The following is a 24,158-nucleotide window of genomic DNA, read 5'->3' on the forward strand; positions in this document are numbered from 1 at the left end:
ACCGGTGCAGCCCTGTCACTTCTTTGCATTACTAGGTGGTACAGAAAAAAATGTAAAAGCTGGCTAACTGACCTTTGGAGTAACCAAAACATAAACAATAAAATAAATCATCTTTTGAATATTGTAACTCTTCTGAAAATTAGTTTCACATAACTCATTTGATATGTATATATTTTGTTCATTTAGGGTACTAACATTGCAGCAGGTAAAGCCGTGGGCGTGGTGGTGGCTACAGGTGTGAGTACCGAGATTGGCAAGATCCGTGATGAGATGGCATCCACGGAGCAGGAGAAGACACCACTGCAGCAGAAGCTGGATGAGTTCGGGGAGCAGCTTTCCAAAGTCATCTCGCTCATCTGCATCGCCGTCTGGATCATCAACATCGGCCACTTCAACGACCCAGTGCACGGAGGCTCGTGGATTCGCGGCGCCATCTACTACTTCAAAATCGCTGTGGCTTTGGCTGTGGCTGCAATCCCTGAGGGTCTGCCCGCTGTCATCACCACCTGCCTGGCATTGGGCACACGCCGCATGGCCAAGAAAAATGCCATTGTGCGTTCACTGCCCTCTGTGGAGACACTGGGATGCACCTCAGTCATCTGCTCTGATAAGACTGGCACCCTGACCACCAACCAAATGTCTGTCTGCAGGGTGAGTGTGTGTCTTTATGTGGCAGAGAATTAATTTTCCATTAAAAATATGTGATTGAAATGTGATTAGGTATGAAATAAAGCACTTGGTGCCATGTTCTTATAGGAAAACAATCAGTGACCAGGTGGTGTGATGCTACCCAAAGTAAAGTGAAGATTAAACAGTCACCTCCCAATACAATATTACTGCGATACCTAGGTGCAGATTTGATTAATATTGTGATTCTATAAGTATCACAATATGAGAAATATGTATGATCATCCATCATAATTATTATTTCTAAACAAACTTGGCAAATAATTAATTCCTAACACATGGGATGAAAATATGTAAATAGTTCAGAGTGCGCCACCTGTAGGATTATAAAGAATCGGCGTCATTTTACCGTCTCCTATCATTTATTAAGTCTCAAAACTCAACTTGACAGCAAGCGCACGGGCGAGCAGGCCGGCGTGGCTGGCTTCTAACGCAAGGACCTGGGGCGTCACAATTTTTTCTGGATTTTCAATTACTTAGCGGTATTTTGTGACTTTATGTAATGAGCGTGTTTGAGACTTAAGTCGTTCACAGAGTCCGGTAAATTTTATTAATGTAACAGCATAAAAAAAGTTTTTGTTGCGCAACTGGAAGCTTCTGTGCTCGGGACAGAACTGGTTATATGCAAAGCCGATTGGCCGATCACTGGTCATGGACAATCAAACTGAAAAACGGACATTTCTCGTCTAAGGATATCTATTTTAAAAAATCGATTTTGGAGACAGTGTGGCAATATACAGTATGAATCACCACACATCACATAACTGATCAGATTTTTCCCCCCATAACATCATAACATGGAGTGTTTTATTAGTAAACCACAGCAATTTTTCAATCATTTTCATAAATGATATAATGTGACGTCATCATTTTAATAAATTTATAGATATTTGTAATGGTGTTTAATATTTGTTATCACTTATGGATGGGTATGAGCAGTAACTCCCTTGCAGTCTCGCTTTTCTCTTAAACTGTGACGCACTATATCATAATCTCCCACGAGCTCCTGACGATCTCCATATGATTTTCTATTATCTCAATATTGCACTAATTTAGGGTCAATTTTGGGAATGTGGGAAGGGTTCCCTTCCACTGACCGTTACAAGACATTGACGCTAGAGAATTCTTTTACAAATGCTTATAGAAATCTTTACCGTCTCAGCAATTACACACATTCTGAAAACGTGTTTACATGGAGCTCCCACCGTCCATATGTGAGCTGTTACTGTAGAAACGATACTGATATATATTCAAAACTCTGCAGCAGTGTGAGAAAGGTGGCAGCTGGGCTTTTAAAAGATTGTGAAGACACCCTGTGCAAAGCAACATGAATGTAACGATACATACTGATATATTCCAGCCAGCACTTTAATATAAACCTGTGATTCAAATTGCAGCTGGCGCTACAGTCAGAGCTGCTGTCGTAGAAAATTATTCAGCACCTTCTGAACAGTCAGAATCAAGAAATTGTCCGTGCTGCGGTATAAACACGAAAAAGGTCAGAAAGAAAGGCTTCGAGAAGAAGTTTAAGGTTTTTCTCAAATATCTATGATGTGCTGTAGTTCGTATCTTAGCAGTCTGAATGCTATCTGCTGTTCTTCTTCTAACGCAAGCAGCCAGTGTGTGTGTGTGTGTGTGTGTGTGTGCATTCTGCAGCTCTGTTTGGTGTTCTCCCACTCTCTGGCCCAGGAGCGCTGTTCTGCTTCCTGTGAGGATGGAGATTGGCAAAAACACAAGTGTCAGATCAGTAGAAGGAATGTAGTGTCTAAAGAACACTTGGAATAAGAACTACAACTTCACAAACAGTTAGAGAAACAGCAGTCGCAGGAAAAGCTGCAGATCAGAACCGGTGTAGAATCTTGATGGGCTCTAGGAATGGTTTGATTCCAAATCAGGAAGAACTGTTTAACATATCCGATTATGTATTTGTACATAAAAAGGCCTGTGATTACTGTGGTTTAACCAGAACATCTCTGAATGGCTCAGATTCACTATTTGTGTTGGGATAATTTCCTCTGCATAAATGCAGTCTATTATATGAGCCGAAGATCTTCTTAACTAGTTTTCTTAACCTGCCATTTAACATGGGACTCTTTCCCAGAAAAAAAAAAGAAAAAGAAAATTGTGCCTCTTAGATATAATACACGTGTAGAGTATGCCCGAATTAGGCACTAAATGGTTTCAAAAACTGAGAAAGATGGCAGCTGGGGTTTTGAAAGATTGGGAAGACATCCTGTGAAAAGCCACGTGAATGTGATGACACATACTGTACGAGATATCCCATCCTAGCAGAAGAAAGATATGGTGTAATAATCCAAATAGATTCAATAGCACTTTATAATACACATCAGTGGTTTGATCCATGCAGAAAGTGTGCACGTGGGTATCCAGACCTCAGACGTTACTACAGACGTGAGCAAAGCTTAGACAGTTCAGTGTGAGTTCAGTGCGAGAGGTGGAGTTAATCCTAAACACAACTGTGTCAGTTATACAGGTCAGTTTAACTTCTGGTGGGCCATGTGAAGCACTCACTTTTTTTTCGTCTGTTCTACTTTATTCCATATACAGGGTCGCTGGGGGCCTGGAGTCTATCCTTTAGGGTACGAAGCAGTGTACACCCTGCACGGGGTGTCAATCCATTCCAGGGCACACACACATATTGTATATACACACACACTCACACGCTCATTCACACACTATGGGCATTTTGGAAAATTAGTCTCTTCTGCATGTCTTTGGACTGTGGGTGGAAACCCACAAAGCACAAGAAGAACATGCATACAGACGGGAATCGAACCCAGACGCTGAAGGTGGAATGCAAGGTTCTTATTGTCGTCATTAGCGAAGGCATCAGAATTCAAAATCATAATAGTGCTACAGTACAAGGAAAGCTGTTATTAGATTACATTTGTTGCTTTACACATTATGTACAGTATGTGGATGGATTGGTACCTTGCACTGCATTGTCTTAGGAATAGGTGTTCTGTTTATGAAATAAAAATATCTAGTTAGAGAGAAACACAAGAGATTTTCCCATTTCAAACGCAAAAGAATTTCAAACTGGCCCGTTGCCTTTCTAAGTTTGGGAATGGTTGCTCATGAGGATTTTGTGCATAAGCATTCCAGAAGATCAGCAGTTTCTGAAGAACACAAACCATGCCTCGGTTAAAGCATTACATTACAAATCTTCCTTCCTGTAGCCTTAACAAGACATTTTTTTTCCCTCTAGATGTTCATCTTGGACAAAGCAGAAGGTGAGAACTGTTCTCTGACTGAGTTCACTATCTCTGGATCGACCTATGCCCCTGAAGGAGATGTGTAAGTCTCTCATTACATCATACTGTATACATAACGTTTCAAAACTATTTTTCTTTTTTCCCGCTTGTGAACTGTCTGATGAAACTCATATTGTGTCTCCTCGCAGATACCTGGATAACCGACCAATTAAGTGCTCTGGCTATGATGCTCTGGTGGAGATTGCTACGATCTGTGCTTTGTGTAATGACTCCTCCCTGGACTTTAACGAGGTACCATCACATACGCACAAATATAACTGGACATGAAAAAAAAAAAAAAAAAAAACGCACACACATTTACAGTTCAAAGAAAAATGCAGCATCAACGACTTTGTGTTAATAGTGCGGTTTGGAATATTAAAGAACATTTCTTACAAATGTTTTCAAATGTACTTTGTATTGAATTAATTAAACATGTTCATTTTATTAAACTGTTAGATTAGATTAACATTAATCTATGTTATGAATTGAAATTTTGGCATTCAGTTATTGTTTTGGTTGATATATTTGTTTATGACATCTTTTTACATATTTCTTACCCAAAAACTAGCTCCAGCAGCATCTGGAACACATCTGTTTGGCTCGGATTTTTAGAAACATACAGTATACTATATATGGGAACACAGGATCATTTGAAAGCATGATGAGTTAAACTGTGATTGGATGGAGGAAAGAAAAGTCAATTAATATAACAAAATGCTTCTTTAATTTGGGAGTAATTCGTAAATGATATAAAAGGCTAAACAGAGCTTTTGACTTGTATGTAAAGCTAAAATATCGGGCGTGTCTGTAGGCTAAAGGTGTGTATGAGAAGGTGGGAGAAGCCACCGAGACTGCTCTGACCTGCCTGGTGGAGAAGATGAACGTGTTTGATACAGATGTCAGGAACCTGTCCAGGGTCGAGAAAGCCAATGCCTGCAACTCGGTAAACATCTACAGTTAATTAAGTAAATTATAAAAGTCACAATTATGGACAGATTTACTGTGTATAAATCTAAGTGACATAAACGCACGTGTGTGTGTCTGCCTGTCTGCCTGTGTGTCTCAGGTGATCAAGCAGCTCATGAGGAAGGAGTTTACACTGGAGTTTTCTCGGGACAGAAAGTCAATGTCTGTGTACTGCACCCCCAGCAAGGGCAAGTCCACCACCAGCAAGATGTTTATTAAGGTGACTAGATATATTCTGCAGCAGAATATCGAATTATGTCTATTAAATTCAGTTTTTTAGACCATGGAATTTGCTTCTTAACCTGCCTCCACTATCGTGCAACTGCCGTTTGCAGGGAGCCCCAGAGGGAGTGATTGACAGATGTACATATGTACGTGTGGGCGCAACCCGCGTGCCCATGACTCAGGGCATTAAGGATAAGATCATGTCTGTAATCCGGGATTATGGCACTGGACGTGACACGCTCCGTTGCCTGGCACTAGCCACCCGGGACAGCCCGCTCAGAAAGGACGAGATGGTTCTGTCTGACACGGCACGCTTCGGCGAGTACGAGGTACTGCTTATAGATCTTTAGCTTACATTGTTCCAGTCCAGAAATGAGACCTACCCCTTTCTTTTCCTGTTTACATGAATTCTTAAATTTTCCTACTTAATACTTTTAATATTTCATCAATGCTTCGATTGTTTACTAACACTCTGTTGTGTGCAGTCTGACCTGACGTTTGTGGGCTGTGTGGGCATGCTGGATCCTCCCAGGACCGAGGTGGCCGCCTCCATCAAGCTCTGTCGTTATGCCGGTATCCGCGTCATCATGATCACAGGTGATAACAAAGGCACAGCGGTGGCCATCTGCAGGCGCATCGGCATCTTCTCCGAGGACGATGACGTTAATTGCATGGCCTTCACGGGCCGTGAGTTTGATGACCTTTCCCCCGAGGCGCAGCGCGACGCTGTAGTGGCTGCCCGCTGCTTTGCTCGTGTCGAACCTTCTCACAAATCTAAGATCGTGGAATTCCTCCAGGGCTTAGATGAGATCACTGCCATGGTAACGACATCAGAACCGAACCTGTAACGTTATGTAAATGTAAAATATTGTACTGGTTGGATAAATTTAACTGTAAACATCAAATCCATAGTCAATAAACCAGTTCCTAGGCATTATAATAAAATCCTGTACGAAATAAAATTGATCATTATCAATGGCTGTCTCGATCACTTCCTCCACAGACGGGAGACGGGGTGAATGATGCCCCTGCCCTGAAAAAGGCAGAGATTGGCATTGCTATGGGCTCTGGCACTGCTGTGGCCAAGACAGCCTCGGAAATGGTCCTCGCTGACGACAACTTTTCCACCATCGTAGCCGCTGTTGAAGAAGGTCGAGCCATCTACAACAACATGAAGCAGTTCATCCGCTACCTCATCTCTTCCAATGTGGGCGAGGTCGTCTGGTCAGTCACTGCCCATGCAGTTTCTTTGTGCTGATTTGTGTTTGTGATGTATAATTAATTTATTATATAAACAAAAATGTGGCATTTCGTTTAGTCATGTGTTCCTCGCCAATTCCCTAGATATATTACAGAATAAAATGGACACATTAGATATAACACATGGACCTCTGGGTTCCTGAGTGCTGTGTGTAATGATTATTTTTTTTTGCTCCGCAGTATCTTTCTGACTGCAGCATTGGGCTTCCCAGAGGCTCTGATCCCAGTGCAGCTGCTGTGGGTTAACCTGGTGACAGACGGCTTGCCTGCCACCGCGCTTGGCTTCAATCCCCCTGACCTGGACATTATGGAAAAACCTCCCCGCAACGCCAAGGAGCCCCTGATTTCCGGCTGGCTCTTCTTTAGATATCTCGCCATCGGCTGTGAGTTAACCTGCTTCTTAATCGAGATCCTAAAACATGCCGTGATGTGTTAATAGACTATATTAGGGCAAATTCAACGAGACTGAGTTCTTCCTGTCAAAGCCAAAGCTTGCTTCACTAGAACTTTTAAAGAAATATGTCTTGGATTTTCATTGTTTTGAATCAGCCAGAAGTTAAAGGACCAAATTAGCATAGAAACAAAGATAGGAATCCAAACTTTTCCCCCTTAATAATGATGATGATCCAGTTGAGTAAGAAATGATGATTAACAGCTTGCATATTTTAACCACTCCCATATTAAAATGGCATCCATTGTTCTTTAATGATTCTCTATAAATGTATTAGTTCATTATTGATGAAACCTTCAGGGTTGTGGTTCAAATCCCATCTCCTGTCTGTATGTATGAAGTTCACGTCATCCCAGTGTAGGTGGGTTTACTCCAGGCGCTCAGGTTTCCTCCCTCAGTCCAAAGCCATGCAATGTAGACTGATTGATGTTTCCAAATTGTCCATATTTTATGACTGTGTGTGTGTGAGTGCATGCTTGGGCAGTGTGATGGGTTGGGACCCCATCCAGGGCGTCCCCCACCTTGTGCCCGGAGTTTTCTGGCTCCAAGACCCTACAAAGCCTAAGTGAGTTGGAGAATGGATGGATGGATGGCTGATGAACGTGCAACGGCGGACATAGTTAATAGCAGTTCAGTATATTTATTAAACAGATTTTGTTTTATCCAGATGTATTTTTTCTTTCTTTTTCACTTAAAAATTTCCAGAAAGACAAAAAAGTTGACAAAAGACAAAAAGTTGATCATTTTAACAGAAGAAAAACCTTTAATGATCCCAGAACTGTGTATTGATTCTACAATTTTACCGCGAATTTAGCCCAGTGATAATAATATCATGATTAAAAACACTGTTTGTTTGCCGTACTCTCTTGAGCGGTAAAGTTCAAAAGTTAAACCATTTAATAAAAGGGTCTAACTATGTCTAAATATCCAGTCTGTTTACTGTTTTCTTCTTCTATATAAGTATAAATTTATATATTTACATTTCTCCCGTAACATATCTGCTTCGGTTGTATCGTAATGCAGTCCTCCGATTCTGATCCGCAGTGTGGCGGTCCCTCAGGAGTGGGATTGAGGAACTGTGATGTAGCGGGCTGTAGGTGGTAATTGCAGTGTGTCTGTGCTGTGTCTCATAGGCTATGTGGGAGCTGCTACAGTGGGAGCTGCAGCCTGGTGGTTCACTGTGGCTGATGACGGCCCTCAGGTCACCCTCTACCAGCTGGTGAGTGTTCGGGCAGGCGTCAGGGCTGCACGTGGGAAGTGGAACTGTTAACAATAACAGCTCATTTGTTCAAGTGTGAATTTTTCGACTTTCTTTTCATTTTAAATGGCATGCTTCCTGTCCGTGTGTTGTGTTTCATTCTTTCTCTCTTTTTTTTTTATCAGAGTCACTTCCTGCAGTGTTCTCCTGACCATCCTGACTTTCAAGATTTGGAGTGTCACGTGTTCGAATCGCCGTACCCCATGACCATGGCGCTGTCTGTACTCGTCACCATCGAGATGTGCAACGCTCTCAACAGGTCTGTCGCACGAAGAATCACACAAACGCACAGAAAAGGCGTAATGAATTGCAAGTTTATTTGGACAGAGCTTTGCACTTTTTCATGTTTAGCAAAACGGACAGTTCTGATTAGTACCATCAAGAATCTGTGATATCAGGGAAGTAGGAGTGTCGTATATTATCACTGTTATTACAGCGAGCAAGTCAGTTTCATAATGATTGTGTAAATAAGGTTACTGCAGGGCAAGAGTTTGGAAACAAAAAATCTATAAAAATTGAGAGCGTTTATATTAATGATAACATTTTTTATAGCCGTTTAACAGGTACGGTGCATTGCAAAAGTTTTTATACCCCTTTAACTTTTCCATGTTCCATTTTGTCATGTTACAACTACAGACGTAAATGCATTTTATTGGGATTTTATGTGATAAACCAACACAAAGTGGCACATCATTGTGAAGTGGAAGGAAAATAATAAAAAAGTTTTCAATTTTTTTTTACGAGTGTACAAAATACATTTTGTATGAATACTTTTGCAAGGCACTGTAGCTCACTATATTTCAAATATTAATGCGGACAAAATGTTCTTATAGCATCTATTGAATTGGTATAAAGAGGAAAATCAATTCCACATTTTATCTCATGTGTTGCACAGTATTGTTTTCTGACACTAGACTGGTGAGGATACTGGAGGTTTTGATTTTGGAAGGGAAAGTATTTTTTAAAAAACAGAAAAGGTAAAGCTTGTAAAAAAAAAAAAAAAAAAAAAAAAACGCCCACACGGTCTTTAGAAAACGTTCACAATTTGTAATATTCTGTCCGTGCTCTTAAAGCAGCTGAAACCACAGTTTTCTTTTTAAAAACGGCTCACCAGACCCACAAACAGGCACTGTGTTGGCTTTTGTTCCCAACAGTGCATCACATATCAAAAAGCACTAACTGGTGAAGTTGTTCGGGAGACTCATTAGAAATCACTAGTTGGTGTAGGGGTGAGTGAATCAGTGACAGGCTCACTGAGAGAATGTTTGAAAGATGTCTTTTATTTTTGCTCTGTAGTGTACTACATCTATTCGATGCATAAGGCTTAAGCTTGTGTGATTTTTCTGTACAGCACAAACCGAGTCACCGATTTTGTGCCAGTCTTTTTACCTGTCAGTCTCATTTGTTACTACAAAAATAATAGTGCTTTTTTTTAATCACCATAATAAATCTTTGCATTGGTGTCCAGTCTGTCGGAGAACCAGTCTCTGATTCGCATGCCTCCATGGGAGAACGTGTGGCTGCTGGGAGCCATTTGCCTCTCCATGTCCCTGCACTTCCTCATCCTCTACGTCGAGCCTCTGCCGGTAAGAACGATGGTGGACAGAACAAACAGAAAATTGAGGGGATCGACAGCATGACTGATTTGAGTCTAGCTCAGGCAGGGTTATATTGTTTTATTATATTATAGGACACATGTACTATATATACAGTTTATACATATGTGTATATATTAAAAAAATTATAAGACGCATGTACTAAATATATATATTTTATCTATATAAAATCTACATCCCGTATCCTATATATTTATAAGACAGAAACAAACCCCTTCACAGCAGAGTTTTAAGGTTTATATACATCTTTAAATGTCTTTATTTATTTATTTTTTAAATGCCATACATTTGAATTAACTTAGTTTTAGCTTTTATACCTTTAAAGGATATGGTTGACATCACATCCAATATACACACAGTAAGAAATTCTGAGTCAATGAGGCATGAAAGGGGAATTGACCATGACATTAGTTTGCTATGGTTATAATAAATATGGCATTAGTCATCAACTGCAGGGCTGTGGGCCTGATTCAGACCAGGAAAGTATTTATTTTCACCAAAATGTACTGTACCAGATGCTCTATGCCCTATGCTCTATGACCAATCATAAGCACTTATGTCAATTATTAAGCTAAAGCCAGCACATCCGAGTAATAACTAGCTACAGGGTAGATACATTAGATCAGGCCTGTTCAAATCCATTACTGGAGGACCAGTTTACTGCACATTTTGTAATTCACCAGCACCAAAACCCACTCAGTGAACCTGCTAATTTACAGATTTGTTGAAATCGGCTGTGTTTGAGCAGAAGAATCACTAAACTGTACTGGACACTGGCCTTCCAGGCATGCATTTAAACAGTCCTGTAGAGACATTGTCCTCTAAAATGATCTACAGATCATTGCATTTTATTTACCCTTTCTTGGTTTTAACTGGAGATCTGACTTAAAAAAAGAAGAAAATAATATAGAGAAAAAAAACATGAACAACATTAAATCTTTGTGTTAACATTGAAACAGCTTCTCCTGTCTTCAGAGTCTGTAGCGGTTATAAAAAGTGGAATCAGGAAGTACAACTACAAACTGTAACCACATCAAATTATCTTATTTTATGTCTTTATTGACATTTTTAGCATGGCTTTTCGATGTGATTGTCCACCATGGTCGTGTCTATTTCTGGATGGCAAAAGGGATGATACTTATTTGAGGCTAGTTCCAAAACCCACATACACACCCAGTCACAGAACTTTCAGCAAGAACACATCTGATAACGTTATGTCATCTTAATCAACACTTCAGTCTCCTGTGTTATCGCTTCATGTCATTCCAAAATGCCTGTGAATTATCCGTGTTGTGGTTCACGGCTAATTAGCTTCTAATACAAGGCTGAATCCCAAATCCCTCTCTCACTCCTGATCAAGTGCATTATTTGGTGTGTGGAACAAGGGATTGTACCCTCTACATATAGCGCACTAGCTTTCCATTTCACATCATTTGCGATTCAACCCAAAAACAGTTACTTAGCTGTTAATGAGAAAGCTTGAAACAATAACGTTACCGCAAATCGTTCTATGAAGTGTAAAGCACAGCATATTCCAGAGCATTGTCTCGTTTGCAGTAGAAAGACTGAATGAGCTATTGCTAAAGATACCGAACGCCATCAAATCCATGAGGAATCACATATTTTTTACACCGTCTGAGGTAATCATGTTATTATAACAATTCAAACTTCTGCACATTAACATCCTTATTACCTTCTTCATCCATTCACATGCTTGTTTCTCTTTTGAATAAGTTTCAAAATCCACCACAGCTAACCCCATATATGATCAGGTATTCATCAGACCATCTTTCTGTAATTTGATTGGCTCTGAAATACATCTCGAATGGAATTATCAATAAAAAAAAACATAGTAGCCTAATGTTGGTTAACGCCGCTCCTGCAGTCCACTGTTGTAACTGACGTCATGGTAGCCTGCAAAATATCAGTAGCCATAAACTAATTATTAACATGTTAAATAGTAACATAAATATAAGTTAGCCTATAAAACATACTGTTTCAAGGCATTATGCTTTAACTAAGGCTGTGCAATGTTAGTGAAGTGTTTTGATAAACATAGAGACCATTGTGAAAGATGCTTCTCTTGTGCTCCTCTTCATTTCAGGTCATCTTCCAGATCACCCCTCTGAACTTGACCCAGTGGCTGATGGTGCTGAAGATCTCCGTGCCCGTCATCCTGTTGGACGAGTTGCTCAAGTTTGTGGCGAGGAACTACCTAGAGCCGGGTAAAGATTTAGCTGTGGGGGCACAGCAAGAGAGCTGGAGTGTGTCTGCATGTGTCCAGGGCATCTCCTGGCCCTTTATAGCTATCTGTCTCCCCCTGGTGGTGTGGCTGTACAGCACGGACACTAATGCCGGCCGCTCGCTGCGGTATTCCTGACTGACCGATCACTGACTGAGGTCTGCGGTGACGCTAACACACGACCACTACACATTAACCCAGAAACACGATTAATCTAATCCAAGAGAATGTTTGCACAGGAATCTGCATACTGTATGTTTGGTGTTTTTATAATTAGCTCTAAGAGTGACTTATTATTCATTGCTGTAACTGTTGCATTAAAAACACACATGAATTCTTTTTATATATAAATATATTACAGCTATATTATTATGAGATGTTAGAAGTAACCAGTGGATTAATATATTTATTAGCTAGTTTTCAGAAAGGGTAAGGACCCATCGGACGTCCTTGCTTTCCACAAGATGGACTGGGACAGTGTGTGTTTTCATGACTTAATCCTGTACAGTAAAAAAACATATATCTATATATACTAGATTATATTGTTTTGTTTTTTTTCTTTTTAATCGCCCCTGTCTAATTTATGAGATTTTGAAGTACAATCACGGTACTTTTTTTAAAAAACAAAATGTTACTTTCTGCATTTGGCAGAATTCAGCTACCTCAGTTCCACTTCCTTCTAGTTAACTTTTACTCAGATTTTCGTTAGATTCTTGTTAGTTTTCCCCTCAGAAAACCAGCATAACTCATTATCTTTAAAGGGGCACTTTGTAATTTTTTTAACCCTGAAGATGCAAATGGCACTTGCACTGAAAACCCTGATATGCCTTTTCCGTACCCAGCATACCCCACCCTCTTACTTTAAACCTTGTGGATTGCTTCTTTAAGAAGAGTAGCTCTGTTCTGACTCGGGGTGGAGCTCATTTCTGGACTATCTATAAAGAGAATGGTGTAATTTAGAAACATGTCATTTTATTTCCATGACAGTATCAGAATTATATTTTCATTTAAAACAGCTATGAAAATGCTGTTTATTATTCTACACTGCCCCCCCCAAAAAACAAACAAACAAACAAACAAACAAACAAACTTACACTAATACCTTGTTGAACCGCCTGTAACTTTGATATGCCCGTGCCATCAGGGAATAAAAACTATAGATGTGGTAACCTGGTGATTCAGTACATTCAGGTCGTCGGCTGACTTGATTTTATTGTCACATAACGTTGCTGAGTCTAGACCGGACCCCAGAACACTGCCTCCAGAGGCTTCTACATTGTGCACTATGCATCACTTCATGTGCTTCCCTTCTATCCCTGACATGCCCATCGCTCTGGAAGAGGGTCAATTTGGACTCATCAGACCACATGACCTTTTTCCATTGTTTCAAAGTGAAAATTTTTATGCTTTCTACCAAATGCCATTTTTTTTAAATTATTTTTTGAATAACATTGGTTTTCTTATGGCCATACAACTGTTTAGTCCAAATCCTGTGAGCCCTCCACATTGTGTGGAGAATGAAAATGCTCTACCTTTCACTGTTTTTTTTTTCTACTTCACCAAGCGTTAAGTGATCTCTAAATCAGGCCCTTTATTATTGGTTTCTAAGCAGTTAATAGTTCAGCACTATCTTTCAGGTGTTGGACAGTCCTTTACCATCATTTTAATGTTTTCTTTGCTTGGCCAATAATTTGATCTTCCTTTTTTTTCTTAATAAGGCACCGTGTGTCAACACTTAGATATTACAGCCTAAACCTTTAAAGTTCGGAAAAGCTCTTTTTCCAAGCTTTAACTTAGTTATTTAGAAGGATGAAGAATATCACTTGCAAGTAGGATTTTTTTTTCTGTATTTTGAGTATTTTATTCCATGACCTTTCGAGGTTGTGGAAAACGTGCACAATACTGTGGCTTTACTTGTAGGTAAAAAATGCTGTGTTTCTATGTACATGTTATGTAAATGAAAAAAAAAGTTTGAAACAAATACCCACAGCACAAACGTCTCTAGGGATTTAGAGAATTCTGAGAATCCTGCCATTAGAAAAGGTCAGCTAGATGTGTTACTTGAGATAGTTTTTGATAGATTTTGCTTTTTCCCCCATTGGCTCTCAATTTATAAGCATGCTTCGTGATAAAGTTGATTTTTCTCCCGTTGCTTTGCCATACTGAGTGTAAGAACATAACTCTTCTAACTTTTTGCTCCTGCACCTCCTCACCACTATACTCTTATTAATCCTGAGCCTGCATTTTCATTATTTAAAATACTATCTAGTTGCACAGACTTGAGAGACAGGGTTGCCAGATCTTAATGTAACTATTCCCAGACACAGAATTTGACGCATTACAAAGTCTATACTAGACTCCGTATTACGACTCCATATGTAGTACTTATAAAGTTACACCATATTTTTAAAAAAATAAATCGTATCTCAAATTGGTGTTTTTATAAACATCCCTATTAATCCTCATCATAATGGAGGTCAGTAACTTTTCCCTTAAAAAACTACACCTTTCTATTTTATTTCATAAGAAATGAAGCATTGGGCTTCATATAGTTATATTTAAGAATTCAAAAGCACTATGGAAAAATAAATCACGTGCTTAATTTTAAGTTCCAGAGGAACATTGCAGACCTGGCAACCTTTGTAGAGAACATTACATTTTAAAGCGCTATGATGTAAAAGAATGATGTATTTTAATCAGCAATGCATATGATACATCTTTAAATGATTCCATTCTTCAGTCTTTCACTAAAGCTTTTGTAACAAAACATTCTTTCTTTTCATTTATCATTTGATCATCCTTTTTAATCTTTCCTTTTCTCTCTCTCTCCCCCTCCTCAGCACGGGCCCTGTAAGCCTGGCCTGGTTCTCAGTAATCCTTGCAGAAGCTGTAAAGGTTTTGTTAGTTTAGCTGAGTATTTTAAGCAAAACCACATCGCTCATGACCTGCATGCCAACTGTGCCAAGTGCTAAAGAAAAAAAAATAGTTATTTTTTTATTTTCATTTTTTAATTGTTAATTGGAGTGAAAGGTTCTATGGAAAAGAGACTAAAATGAGTGAAATATTAAGGGAAATCAGGGTGCATGTCCCTTTAAGCTATTCAAACATGATGCTGGTGAAATGCTTCTGTATAGCACAGCAATACTTAATTTAAATGTATGTATTTAAATACCAATTGTCATTAGTGACAGGCACCTGTTATTTTTTTTTTGTTGTTTTTTTGCAAAAGGACTTATTTTATTTTGCGAGATGTGTAGATCAACCAAATGATTGTGCGAAGGGGATAAGCCTTACAAGTCACAGTGATCTGCGTCCTGTTTTAGACCGGATAAGTTTCGGCATGAAGGAGCGTGATGGGGGTTTTTGTTCCTGTGACGACTACATGACGGCATGACACTGTTTAACCAGTGTCTAATATTGTAATTATCATAAGGATTTGTGGTTAATAAAATAATAAATGAAAGCACAAGTCTTTTTTTTTTTTATCAGGATCAACAATAAATGAATACATGAACAGTGCAAATCTTACTTTATCCTGCCAGCACCCACAGTTGAGCTTCAAAACCGCTCTATAGAAAATTTAAAGGAAACTGATTACACAAGTTAATGTTTTTTTTTTGTTTGTTTGTTTTTTAAAAAGGAGTGTCAGCTACTTACGAATCGGTCATGATTTATTCATTAACATTGAAAAATAGTATTATTCACAGTTCACAATATTGTTATAAACATTACAATAAAAAAGTAACACCACAAAGAGCACTTTAGGCTACATGACCTTAACTTGATTAATATGCTGACTCAAATGTTTCCTCTTTGTGGAGCGGTTTGTTCTTCTGTATGGTTCTTTACTTGATGACATCAGGAAACATGGATGTTAAAAAAAAAATGCTGTTTGTGGCTGAAAAAGGCTGTCAAAATTAGCACAAGATAAAGGAAAGGTCCACAGTAAATACGTTTACACTAAATATATGTATGTATGCAGGTTTATAATCTGGTGCTAGTTTGTTGTATAAATCACATAAGTTGTTAGCAGATGAATCCGAGTATGATGTCATAGGGCAATATTGCCAGAGCAGTTAGAATGCATTTTATTAAAAAAAAATATATATCAATGAGCTCAAATATAAGTGATAACACTTAAGCTTTGCTGTAACCCCCAACAGCAAAAGCTGTGTGGTTTAAGGTTGAGAGATCTTGCTATGGCAGAACTAGAAAAGTGACCGAGGTGCTCAAAACAGAAGTATGGACATTAGATTCTAATCTGAAGCACTGATGCAGAGCAGAGTCGTGTACAGTCACATGACCAGTGTAAGGACAAAAGACAAACCTGATGCAAGGCATTGCTTTTGATACACAGCGGTTCAAACGTTCCCAAGCGTCAGATCTGTTCTTTACAATTCTGCACCATCTCCCGTATTGTCCATGTTTACGCACGGATATACATCAGGCTTTCCAGTGCTCTGGGGTGTGCAGATATGGCTCCCAGCCTGCAGGAGGCGCTGCAACACTTTCTGTAGACCAGACTCCTAAAGATATTTCAAACTCCACCAGAGTTAAGCGTTGATCTAGGATCAGTTTTTTTGTAAATCCTGCTGAGTGATGAAACGAGGCAGGAAGAGGCTGATCCAAGATCAGTGCTGCCGCTCACTGCATACCGAACCACTGCTCCTGGTCGGCCCACTGCGCTGCCTCGCTGTCACTGCCCTCGAGGTCGCCTTCCTCTCCGCTGCCCTCCATGTCGTCACCGTCAATCTCCACTGTGGCGTCTGTAGGGCTTTCCTCTTTTTCCATCTTTTGCATACCTTCTAGGGACTTCTGGTCATTTGGATCCAGGCTATGGGAGGGGGAATACAAAAAAAAAAAAAAAAAAAGATGCTTTTGAGTACATATCTGTGTTTTGTATGAAAACCCTAAGCAAACATTTCCTGCATACATAAGATGTATAATTAATATTATTAATAAAAAAATCCTAAAAAGCTGAAGATTTTTTTTATTTTACTGATGAGAGTGGAAACTGATACGGTCTTCTGCTTTTCTGTTCTGTCTTAGCCCATCTGCCTTTTTCTGCCACATATTTACTTAATGTGGTGTTTAACCAGACTGGCTCGAACTAGCAGATCTCCTCTGTCCTCTCTTAACGAGGCATTTCCATCCTGCTCTCTGGATGTTGTTTGTGTTTCACACCATTTTGTGCCACTCTTAAGTTGGAGGGGGAAAAAAAAAAAAAACTCTTTTTTTTCTGAAATCCTCAAGCCAAGCCTGTCTGGCATCAACCACCAGTTAAAAAAACAAAAAAACACAAAAACAAAGAAACATTCGATCTCTATTCTATTTTAATGCTTAATATGAACAACGCTCTTGGCCTGTATCTAAATGTCGATGCTGCTGACACGTGATTAACAGACTGGATAAAGGAAGAGGTATATGAATTTATTTATTTATTAATTTTTTTTTAAACAAAATGAATAAAAAATCTATAATGTTTGTAAAAGAAGATAAGATTACCTCAGTGCTATGCTGTACTGGTCCATGGCCTCCTGGTACTCATTAACAGCGACCAGAAAATCTCCAAGCATTCTGTGCAGCATGCAGTCACTTTGATTGGCAAGTGTATTTCGCAAAAGTGCTATGCCTTCTTCGTATTTCTGTTCTCGACCTTAATAAAACAAACACACAGAATGTCATTAACTATTTTCCTACAACAGCATGCCCACTAGTGTTTATTCCGTTTGGAAGCATTACACACATGAACCAATGATATTATAGATATTTCATATCAAGTTATCACGCACTGAGGAGCTCTGCTTTCTTCACGACGGCCTTGATGTAGTCTGGCCGCTGGGCGAGGGCTTTGTCCAGCAGGGTCTTGGCCTTCTCCTGGGTCATGGGGTCCTCCAGACACACAGTGGCCAGGATAGTGAGTGTCTGGGCGTTGGCACCGAGAGTCTTATAGATGTTATTGGCCATTCCCATTGCCTCACGGATACCATTGGATGCCAGATAGCAGTCAATCAGTCCTAAAAACCCAGGTCAAAAATGTAAACAAACCACATCAGATATGGATCCGACAGATGTGCTGCGTTTATTGCGGGAAAACAAAGGATCATCCATTTTATTCTATATAATCTCAGCAAGTGAAGAGCTTACCTTCGTAGCAGTCCAGGCGGCACGGCGCCAGCCTCATTGCCTCCCTAAAGTGAATGATCGCTTCCTGTACTCGGCCCATATTACGCAGGGCGGCACCCTTCAAAAGCAGAGCCTGCACGCTGTTACTGTTCAGCTGAATGGCTTTGGCCCCCAGGTACAGTGCACGAGAGTAGCGCTTACTGTAAAAACTGTGGCAGCTGCAGGGCAAAACACAAAAAGAGCATGAGAGATGATTTAAAAAAACTAAACAAAATAAACTGCGTTTATCTGGTCTGAATTATATACATTTTTTTTTCTTTTTATGGTCCAACAAAACAAACAGTGGAGAGTGGAAGAGAAGAAGAATTTCCTCCCCATGTTCCCAGACAAATAAAGAGAGCACCACCACCAACACTCCAGTGCAGCATGAGGGGGAGAAGACTAACGGTACATACTATTCTTTAGATAACATCGATGGGCAGATTGAAATTATGTCTCACAAAATTGTCAAGTTAAGTAGGCTTTCAAGTAGTAGTTTAGCACACAGTGAAACAAAACATTCCTACAGGACAAAAGGTGCTACATCCAACATAAATTAACAAAACTAGCTAAGACAACAAATTAAAACCATAAATGAACAGTTTTCTCTAACTGGAAGGGTCACCAACAATCTGTTCAAGAAAGAAACAAGGAAATTCTTTCAACAACCAGATGGATAATTATAAAAAACTGCAGCCTTTTAAAGCTTTATTTAAGCCAAGACCCACAGCATGCGAAAAACTGAGGCAACAACAACAAAAGATTGTTGAAAAAGAAAAAAAAAAAAAAAAAAAAAAAGTATTTTGATTAAATACCTACAAACCATGCTGCCTTTTTCGCACACATCCCTGCAATTGAAAGTGACAGTGCACTATGATTCTCATTCTTCCACCACCGAAAAACACCAAGGAGTGTTATTGCTCAGGTTCTTTATATTCCTTGTGAAGGAGATTGTTTTAAAAGCTGCTAAGAAAACACAGACCACATCTGGCTTCTTCTCAGACATGTCAGTGGAAATACTTAGGAAACAGCAACAATTTGTAGCAGTGATCAAAACTTTGGCATGTACAAGGGCTTCGGCTATCCAGGGAAACTCTACTGCTTACACAGGGAGGATTCTTCTATTCGACAGCGTGGCGTCAAATTATGGTTATGCTCTGGAGCATATAATACAAGGACCCCATCTCTTGGATTAATCGAGGGTTCTGAGGGGTTATGGTGTATTACAGAGCCAGGAGGATCTATAGTCATAACCTAATTTTTCTTTACTCTCAGCAATCAGTGTTATCCATCTCTTTACTTTTACATGTCCAACCCAATTAAAGGAATCGCATGTAACAGGAAGCAGGTATACGCAATGAAGGGAGAAAAGACGGCACGGTGCCAACCTCATGGCCGCCCTAAAGTGAATGATAGCACACACAAGAAAAATCGAGAAGGAAAATGTACTGTAGCTACAGTACAACTACAGAAGAAACTAAATTAATTTATGAAAGATTTTAACTGAATGATGAATGGTAACTTGGACAGGTCCTTCACTATAAAAACAGCATTCTCTCTTCATGGAGTTTAAGAAGAGTGTCACACGAACAGAACAGCATCCAGGTATCAAGGTATATGCTTTTTAATTGTTCCTATAAAGAAAAGAATTGTTTTTATAAAGAAATAAAAAAAATCTATACATCAATATAATTGATAATAATAATAGACAAAAAAAGAAATAAAAGAATTAGACACAATAGCCAGAGACACAAGAGCTTAGACAAAAGCTTAGAAAATGTGCACCCACGCAGAACTGTGATCAAGCTGGAAGGTCTATTAAGACTTAAGACTGCTGAGGGAACAATTTCATATGATCCAGTTACATATATTGGTTTGAACAATTTCTATGCAAACCTTTATACCGCCATCTGTGCATTATAAAAAATTAACAGTTTTTTTGACAGACTGGTTTATTGGTCTGAACTCGCTCCCATCTTTATGGTGGTAATGAATAGTCATTTTGAAAATAACCTCATGCCTAATTCTTTCCAGAACACCTCTATTAGTCAGATTATTGGAAAAATTTAATTCTGCATCATATCATCTAATCACTTTATTCACATAGACCTCAAAATAGTGGCCAAAGTGTTAGCCTGTCATTCTGAGTTAAATTTACTTAAGACCATTACACCAGATCAAACTAGTTTTAGCAAGTCCTGATGTGGTTCAAATAACATACATTATTAAATTATATACACTACTTGACTGTAAATGGAGACTATAGATCTGCCATTATATCCCTTTACATAGTGAACATATTTAATAAGATACTTGAATGGAGATTTCAGTTTCTAGTGGTGAAAAAGTTAATCAACTAATTAGATTTTTTTTTTATTCTATTCCGTCAGCTATGGCTTTACAAACAGTTTATCTTAAAAAAATTCTCAAAGACTTCCAATTCAGAGAGGCTCCTGTTCACCGTGGTAATGTAAACTCTGGCAGAAACTCTCACACACAAGTATGTCGATTTAATCCTATTTGACAACGTTCTACCTTATGAGACCACCTCAATTATTCATTCCTAATATTTTGGAGGTAAATCAATACATACAGTTATGTCACTGGGTACAATATAACCAAATATGTTCCATAACAAATAACGTTAAATCACAATGTCCCTTTCACCAAGTAGACTCCACGTTTGGGTACTCACACAAGTCATGATGTAAAGGGATTAAACTCACTTTTACCTTGAAATGTCTTAATGTCTCATAGGATGGGAGGATGTTTGGAGAGGTCAGCTGTTACTCACCCAGATATCACCCAGGGTTCCGCATGCTGATCCGAGATGTTAAACAGTCGACCGCCAAGAACCTCCACATCTTCCAAATGTCCTTCTCGAGCCATGAGGTAGCCGTATACATCCATACCTAACAGCCAGCACGACATGTCGCTTTCATCAGTATTCAGCTGCCATAGCACGATTGATGTAAAGCAGAATGATTTACACAGAGCCACGGCATAGACATTACAAAGGTACACTACCTTTAATGAGATATGGGTCAAGCATCTGAGCCTGCTCGAATTTCAGGATGGCGTTCTTGGTGTCTCCGGCTCGGAAGTACACGTCTGCGAGGCTCACCAACAGATCCACGTTATCCCTCAGAAGAGACTTTTTCTCCAGGGAGCTGCAGGAAAACGTCAATATTTAAAGCAAAAACTCACAATTTTAACTCTGCCCAAATGCAATATATTATTGTCCCAAAAACAAACAAACAAACAAACAAAAAAAAAAAAAACAGGAAGTGTAACATCCTAGTCATTAAGAGTTTTCTTTAAGATAACCTTTTAGAAGCTGGATAAAGTCTATATCCTCACCAGATGGTATTGATAGCTCTGTGATTATCTCCTCCATGGATGAAGGCGTATGCTTTGATCCAAACAGAAAGCCAGTCCAGATTGGGAATAGTCTGAATCACATCCATGGTCATGGAGGCCACCTCGGCTCCCTTCACAGACAGGGACAGCAGCCCTGCAGAAATCCCAATACACACAGCTCATCTTACTGAAGTATTTAATACTTAGACCTACAGACTCCCAAGTTTATGTCATTAACACTGTCTGTAAAAGAAACTTATAGTCACACACCAATAATAGCATCGAGTGCGAGAGGACACTGCCTCAGGACTTCCTTGTAGCTTGTGACCGCTGATCGTTCCTGTCCAGCCTTTCTGTACAGGTTCGCCAGCATCATATTGATCTATTTGAATTTAAGCATCAAACATAATGAGGTGAGTAAACTGCATAGTGAAACACTGAGCATTATTAGGTTTATTAAAGAAAATGCAGAAACACCTTGGGAGTCCTCTGCCTTGAGGGAATCCCGTCCAAAACAGAGATAGCATCTTTGTCCAGCTTCAAAATGGTGTAGCACTCTGCAATCTTGTACTTCACTTCAATCTCTGAAGGCAAGTTCTACAAAAGAAAAACAAAATATTCTACAAATACAACAACTTGAGAGATTCTATTCATCATGTAATAAAACACAATGCATTTTCTACTGTATGCTACTCTTGTTTTACCATGTAGACAGAAATAAAAATCGGGAAAGACCATGGAATTAGAAGGTGCATCCAAACATTTGACTAGTAGAGTGTATTTGTTTTTCATCTCTTATCTGATATTAATGTGTTAAATTGTCCATGCTACATTATGTCAATTTGGATTTGACATTAAGGTGTTAATTCTGGCAGCACGGTGACTTAGTGGTTAGCACTGTTGCCTTGCACCTCCGGGGTTTAGGTTCGATTCCCACCTTGGGGTCTGTGTGGATGGAGTTTGCATGTTCTCCCTGTGCCTTTTGGGTTTCCTCCGGGTGCTCTGGTTTCTTCCCACAGTCCAAAGTTTAGACTAATTGGTGTTTCCAAATTGCCTGTAATGTATGAATGAGCTTGTGATTGTTTGCCTGTATGTGTGTGCCCTGCGATGGATTGGTACCCTGTCCAGGTTGTACCCCGCCTCGTGTCCTAAGTCTCCTGGGACAGGCTCTAGGTCCCTGTAACCTTGTATACAGGAAAAAGCAGTATAGACGATGAGCAAGAGAGAGAAAAAGTAAGTAAGCATTAACTCTCCCATGCTCACCATCTCACTCTTATCCTCTCCCCCTCTCTTGAGCTAACACTTCCCGGACAGACATCTATACAACTTCCACTCTCTGTTCGTCTGGATTTTATGAGGACGTCTTCAAACAGTTTATGTTCTTTGTAGTAACAGATAACAGGTGTTTTCCAAACATGTAAAAAGTCTTTCACAGTTAATAAATAGAAACTTTTTTATAAGAATGTCTCTCCTATCAGTAATCTTATCGAAGCACAGCGGACAGACCAAGCGATGTTTGTTCATCTAACTAAATATTAATCCAGGTTTTGGTATTATTGCCTGTTGACTGCAAACTCATGAGCTGACGATGAGATTTAAAATACTTCGGTGTGTGCGCGTGTGTGTGTGTGTGGTGCAGGATGAGGAGACACTGGTCTAACCAGCAGCAGTGAGCAGCTCACCTGGGTTTGGACAGAAGAGGAGCCTCCTGTGCTGGATGGACGCACTTTGGAGGTTTTACTGAGGACCTTCTTCTGCTGCAGGGCCATGTTGTACTTGCAGGCTGCATTTCTGTACTCTTTATCATGGAATATGGAGTCTGCGTGGTAAACCAACAGCTGGTACTTCTGTGCAGGAGAGAGGAGCTCCCTGTGGGACAAAAACACACGTCACACACACTCACACACTAGCTCTAATGCTAGATTCTCAAAGTGTCCAAAAGTGTCCATTTTTTAAAATCAAGATATTAACTGTTCCTTAAGTTCAGCTTCCACTAAGTGTTTAAACTAAAACAGGAAACAAACTGTAAACATTTTACTGCTAGCTAGCAGGTTACGCTAATGACAGCTAACTTAGCTAGCAGGTTACTGGCTCGCTGTTCTGATAAAACTAAACACTACGCGACATTTAAACGCAGAAGCTTTTTCCTAGCAGATGCAGCGGCTGGCGGACGGTTCAGCCCGAACACTTACGGGTTGTTGGTGCTCATGGTCAGCAGCAGGCTGCTCAGGAGCCGCACGTTAGAGTGAAGGCCCGCGGCCGCCATGTCCCGCACATGATCAATAACGTTCATCCTGAAATCTCTCACTGACTTAACGGCTAAAGTTGTTTAAAGATGTAATCGAGCGGCTAGGCTAATCGCAAAGCGGGAACATAAACACGACACTTTCAAAATGGCAGCGACGTTGATATTTATGAACAGGAAACTTCTTCTTCTGGTTCTTTTTCTTCTTCTTCTTTTATTTAATGGCGGGTCGAAAGCCAGCTTCAGGCGCAGTACCGCCACCTACCAGACGAGAGCGTGGCTCGCTTTTAATCAGCAAGTACGAGGAAAAAAAAAACATCTTAAAAGAGAGCTTGTTCTATATAATGTGGGAGTAAACTAGGGAGTGAGAATCACCGGCACGATGTCATCACGAGACCCAGGTGT

The 24,158-nt window shown here is 39.7% G+C and overlaps 2 protein-coding genes across 3 annotated transcripts in view; one reads left to right on the forward strand and one right to left on the reverse strand.

Annotated features, from left to right (window-relative positions):
• The window catches only part of atp2a2a (ATPase sarcoplasmic/endoplasmic reticulum Ca2+ transporting 2a), a 36,801-nt gene extending 21,355 nt beyond the window's left edge, over positions 1-15,446 (forward strand). Inside the window, exons 8-21 of one of the 2 annotated variants that reach the window (XM_053503377.1) lie at positions 187-651; positions 3,917-4,005; positions 4,112-4,214; positions 4,777-4,908; positions 5,032-5,151; positions 5,267-5,485; positions 5,642-5,977; positions 6,160-6,380; positions 6,597-6,799; positions 8,001-8,086; positions 8,251-8,384; positions 9,594-9,711; positions 11,846-11,966; positions 14,824-15,446. In XM_053503377.1, coding sequence (XP_053359352.1) covers positions 187-651; positions 3,917-4,005; positions 4,112-4,214; positions 4,777-4,908; positions 5,032-5,151; positions 5,267-5,485; positions 5,642-5,977; positions 6,160-6,380; positions 6,597-6,799; positions 8,001-8,086; positions 8,251-8,384; positions 9,594-9,711; positions 11,846-11,966; positions 14,824-14,837 — 2,361 coding nt within the window. In that variant the 3' untranslated portion in view covers positions 14,838-15,446. Of the gene's footprint in view, positions 1-186; positions 652-3,916; positions 4,006-4,111; positions 4,215-4,776; positions 4,909-5,031; positions 5,152-5,266; positions 5,486-5,641; positions 5,978-6,159; positions 6,381-6,596; positions 6,800-8,000; positions 8,087-8,250; positions 8,385-9,593; positions 9,712-11,845 lie in introns of both variants that reach the window. The other variant, XM_053503376.1, reaches the window with a different exon arrangement.
• A 187-nt stretch (positions 15,447-15,633) lies between these two features.
• anapc7 (anaphase promoting complex subunit 7) lies at positions 15,634-23,960 on the reverse strand. Its single transcript, XM_053503378.1, has 11 exons — positions 23,701-23,960; positions 23,191-23,377; positions 21,986-22,105; positions 21,779-21,890; positions 21,509-21,662; positions 21,176-21,318; positions 20,943-21,060; positions 18,131-18,327; positions 17,776-18,000; positions 17,489-17,639; positions 15,634-16,817 (listed from the first exon to the last, which is right to left on the reverse strand). The coding sequence occupies exons 1-11, from the start codon at positions 23,799-23,801 to the stop codon at positions 16,628-16,630; spliced, it is 1,698 nt and encodes a 565-aa protein (XP_053359353.1). The 5' UTR covers positions 23,802-23,960; the 3' UTR covers positions 15,634-16,627.
• Positions 23,961-24,158: the final 198 nt, after the last annotated feature.

This window comes from Clarias gariepinus, chromosome 9 (assembly GCF_024256425.1).
Source record: "Clarias gariepinus isolate MV-2021 ecotype Netherlands chromosome 9, CGAR_prim_01v2, whole genome shotgun sequence".
Lineage (NCBI taxonomy): Eukaryota > Metazoa > Chordata > Actinopteri > Siluriformes > Clariidae > Clarias > Clarias gariepinus.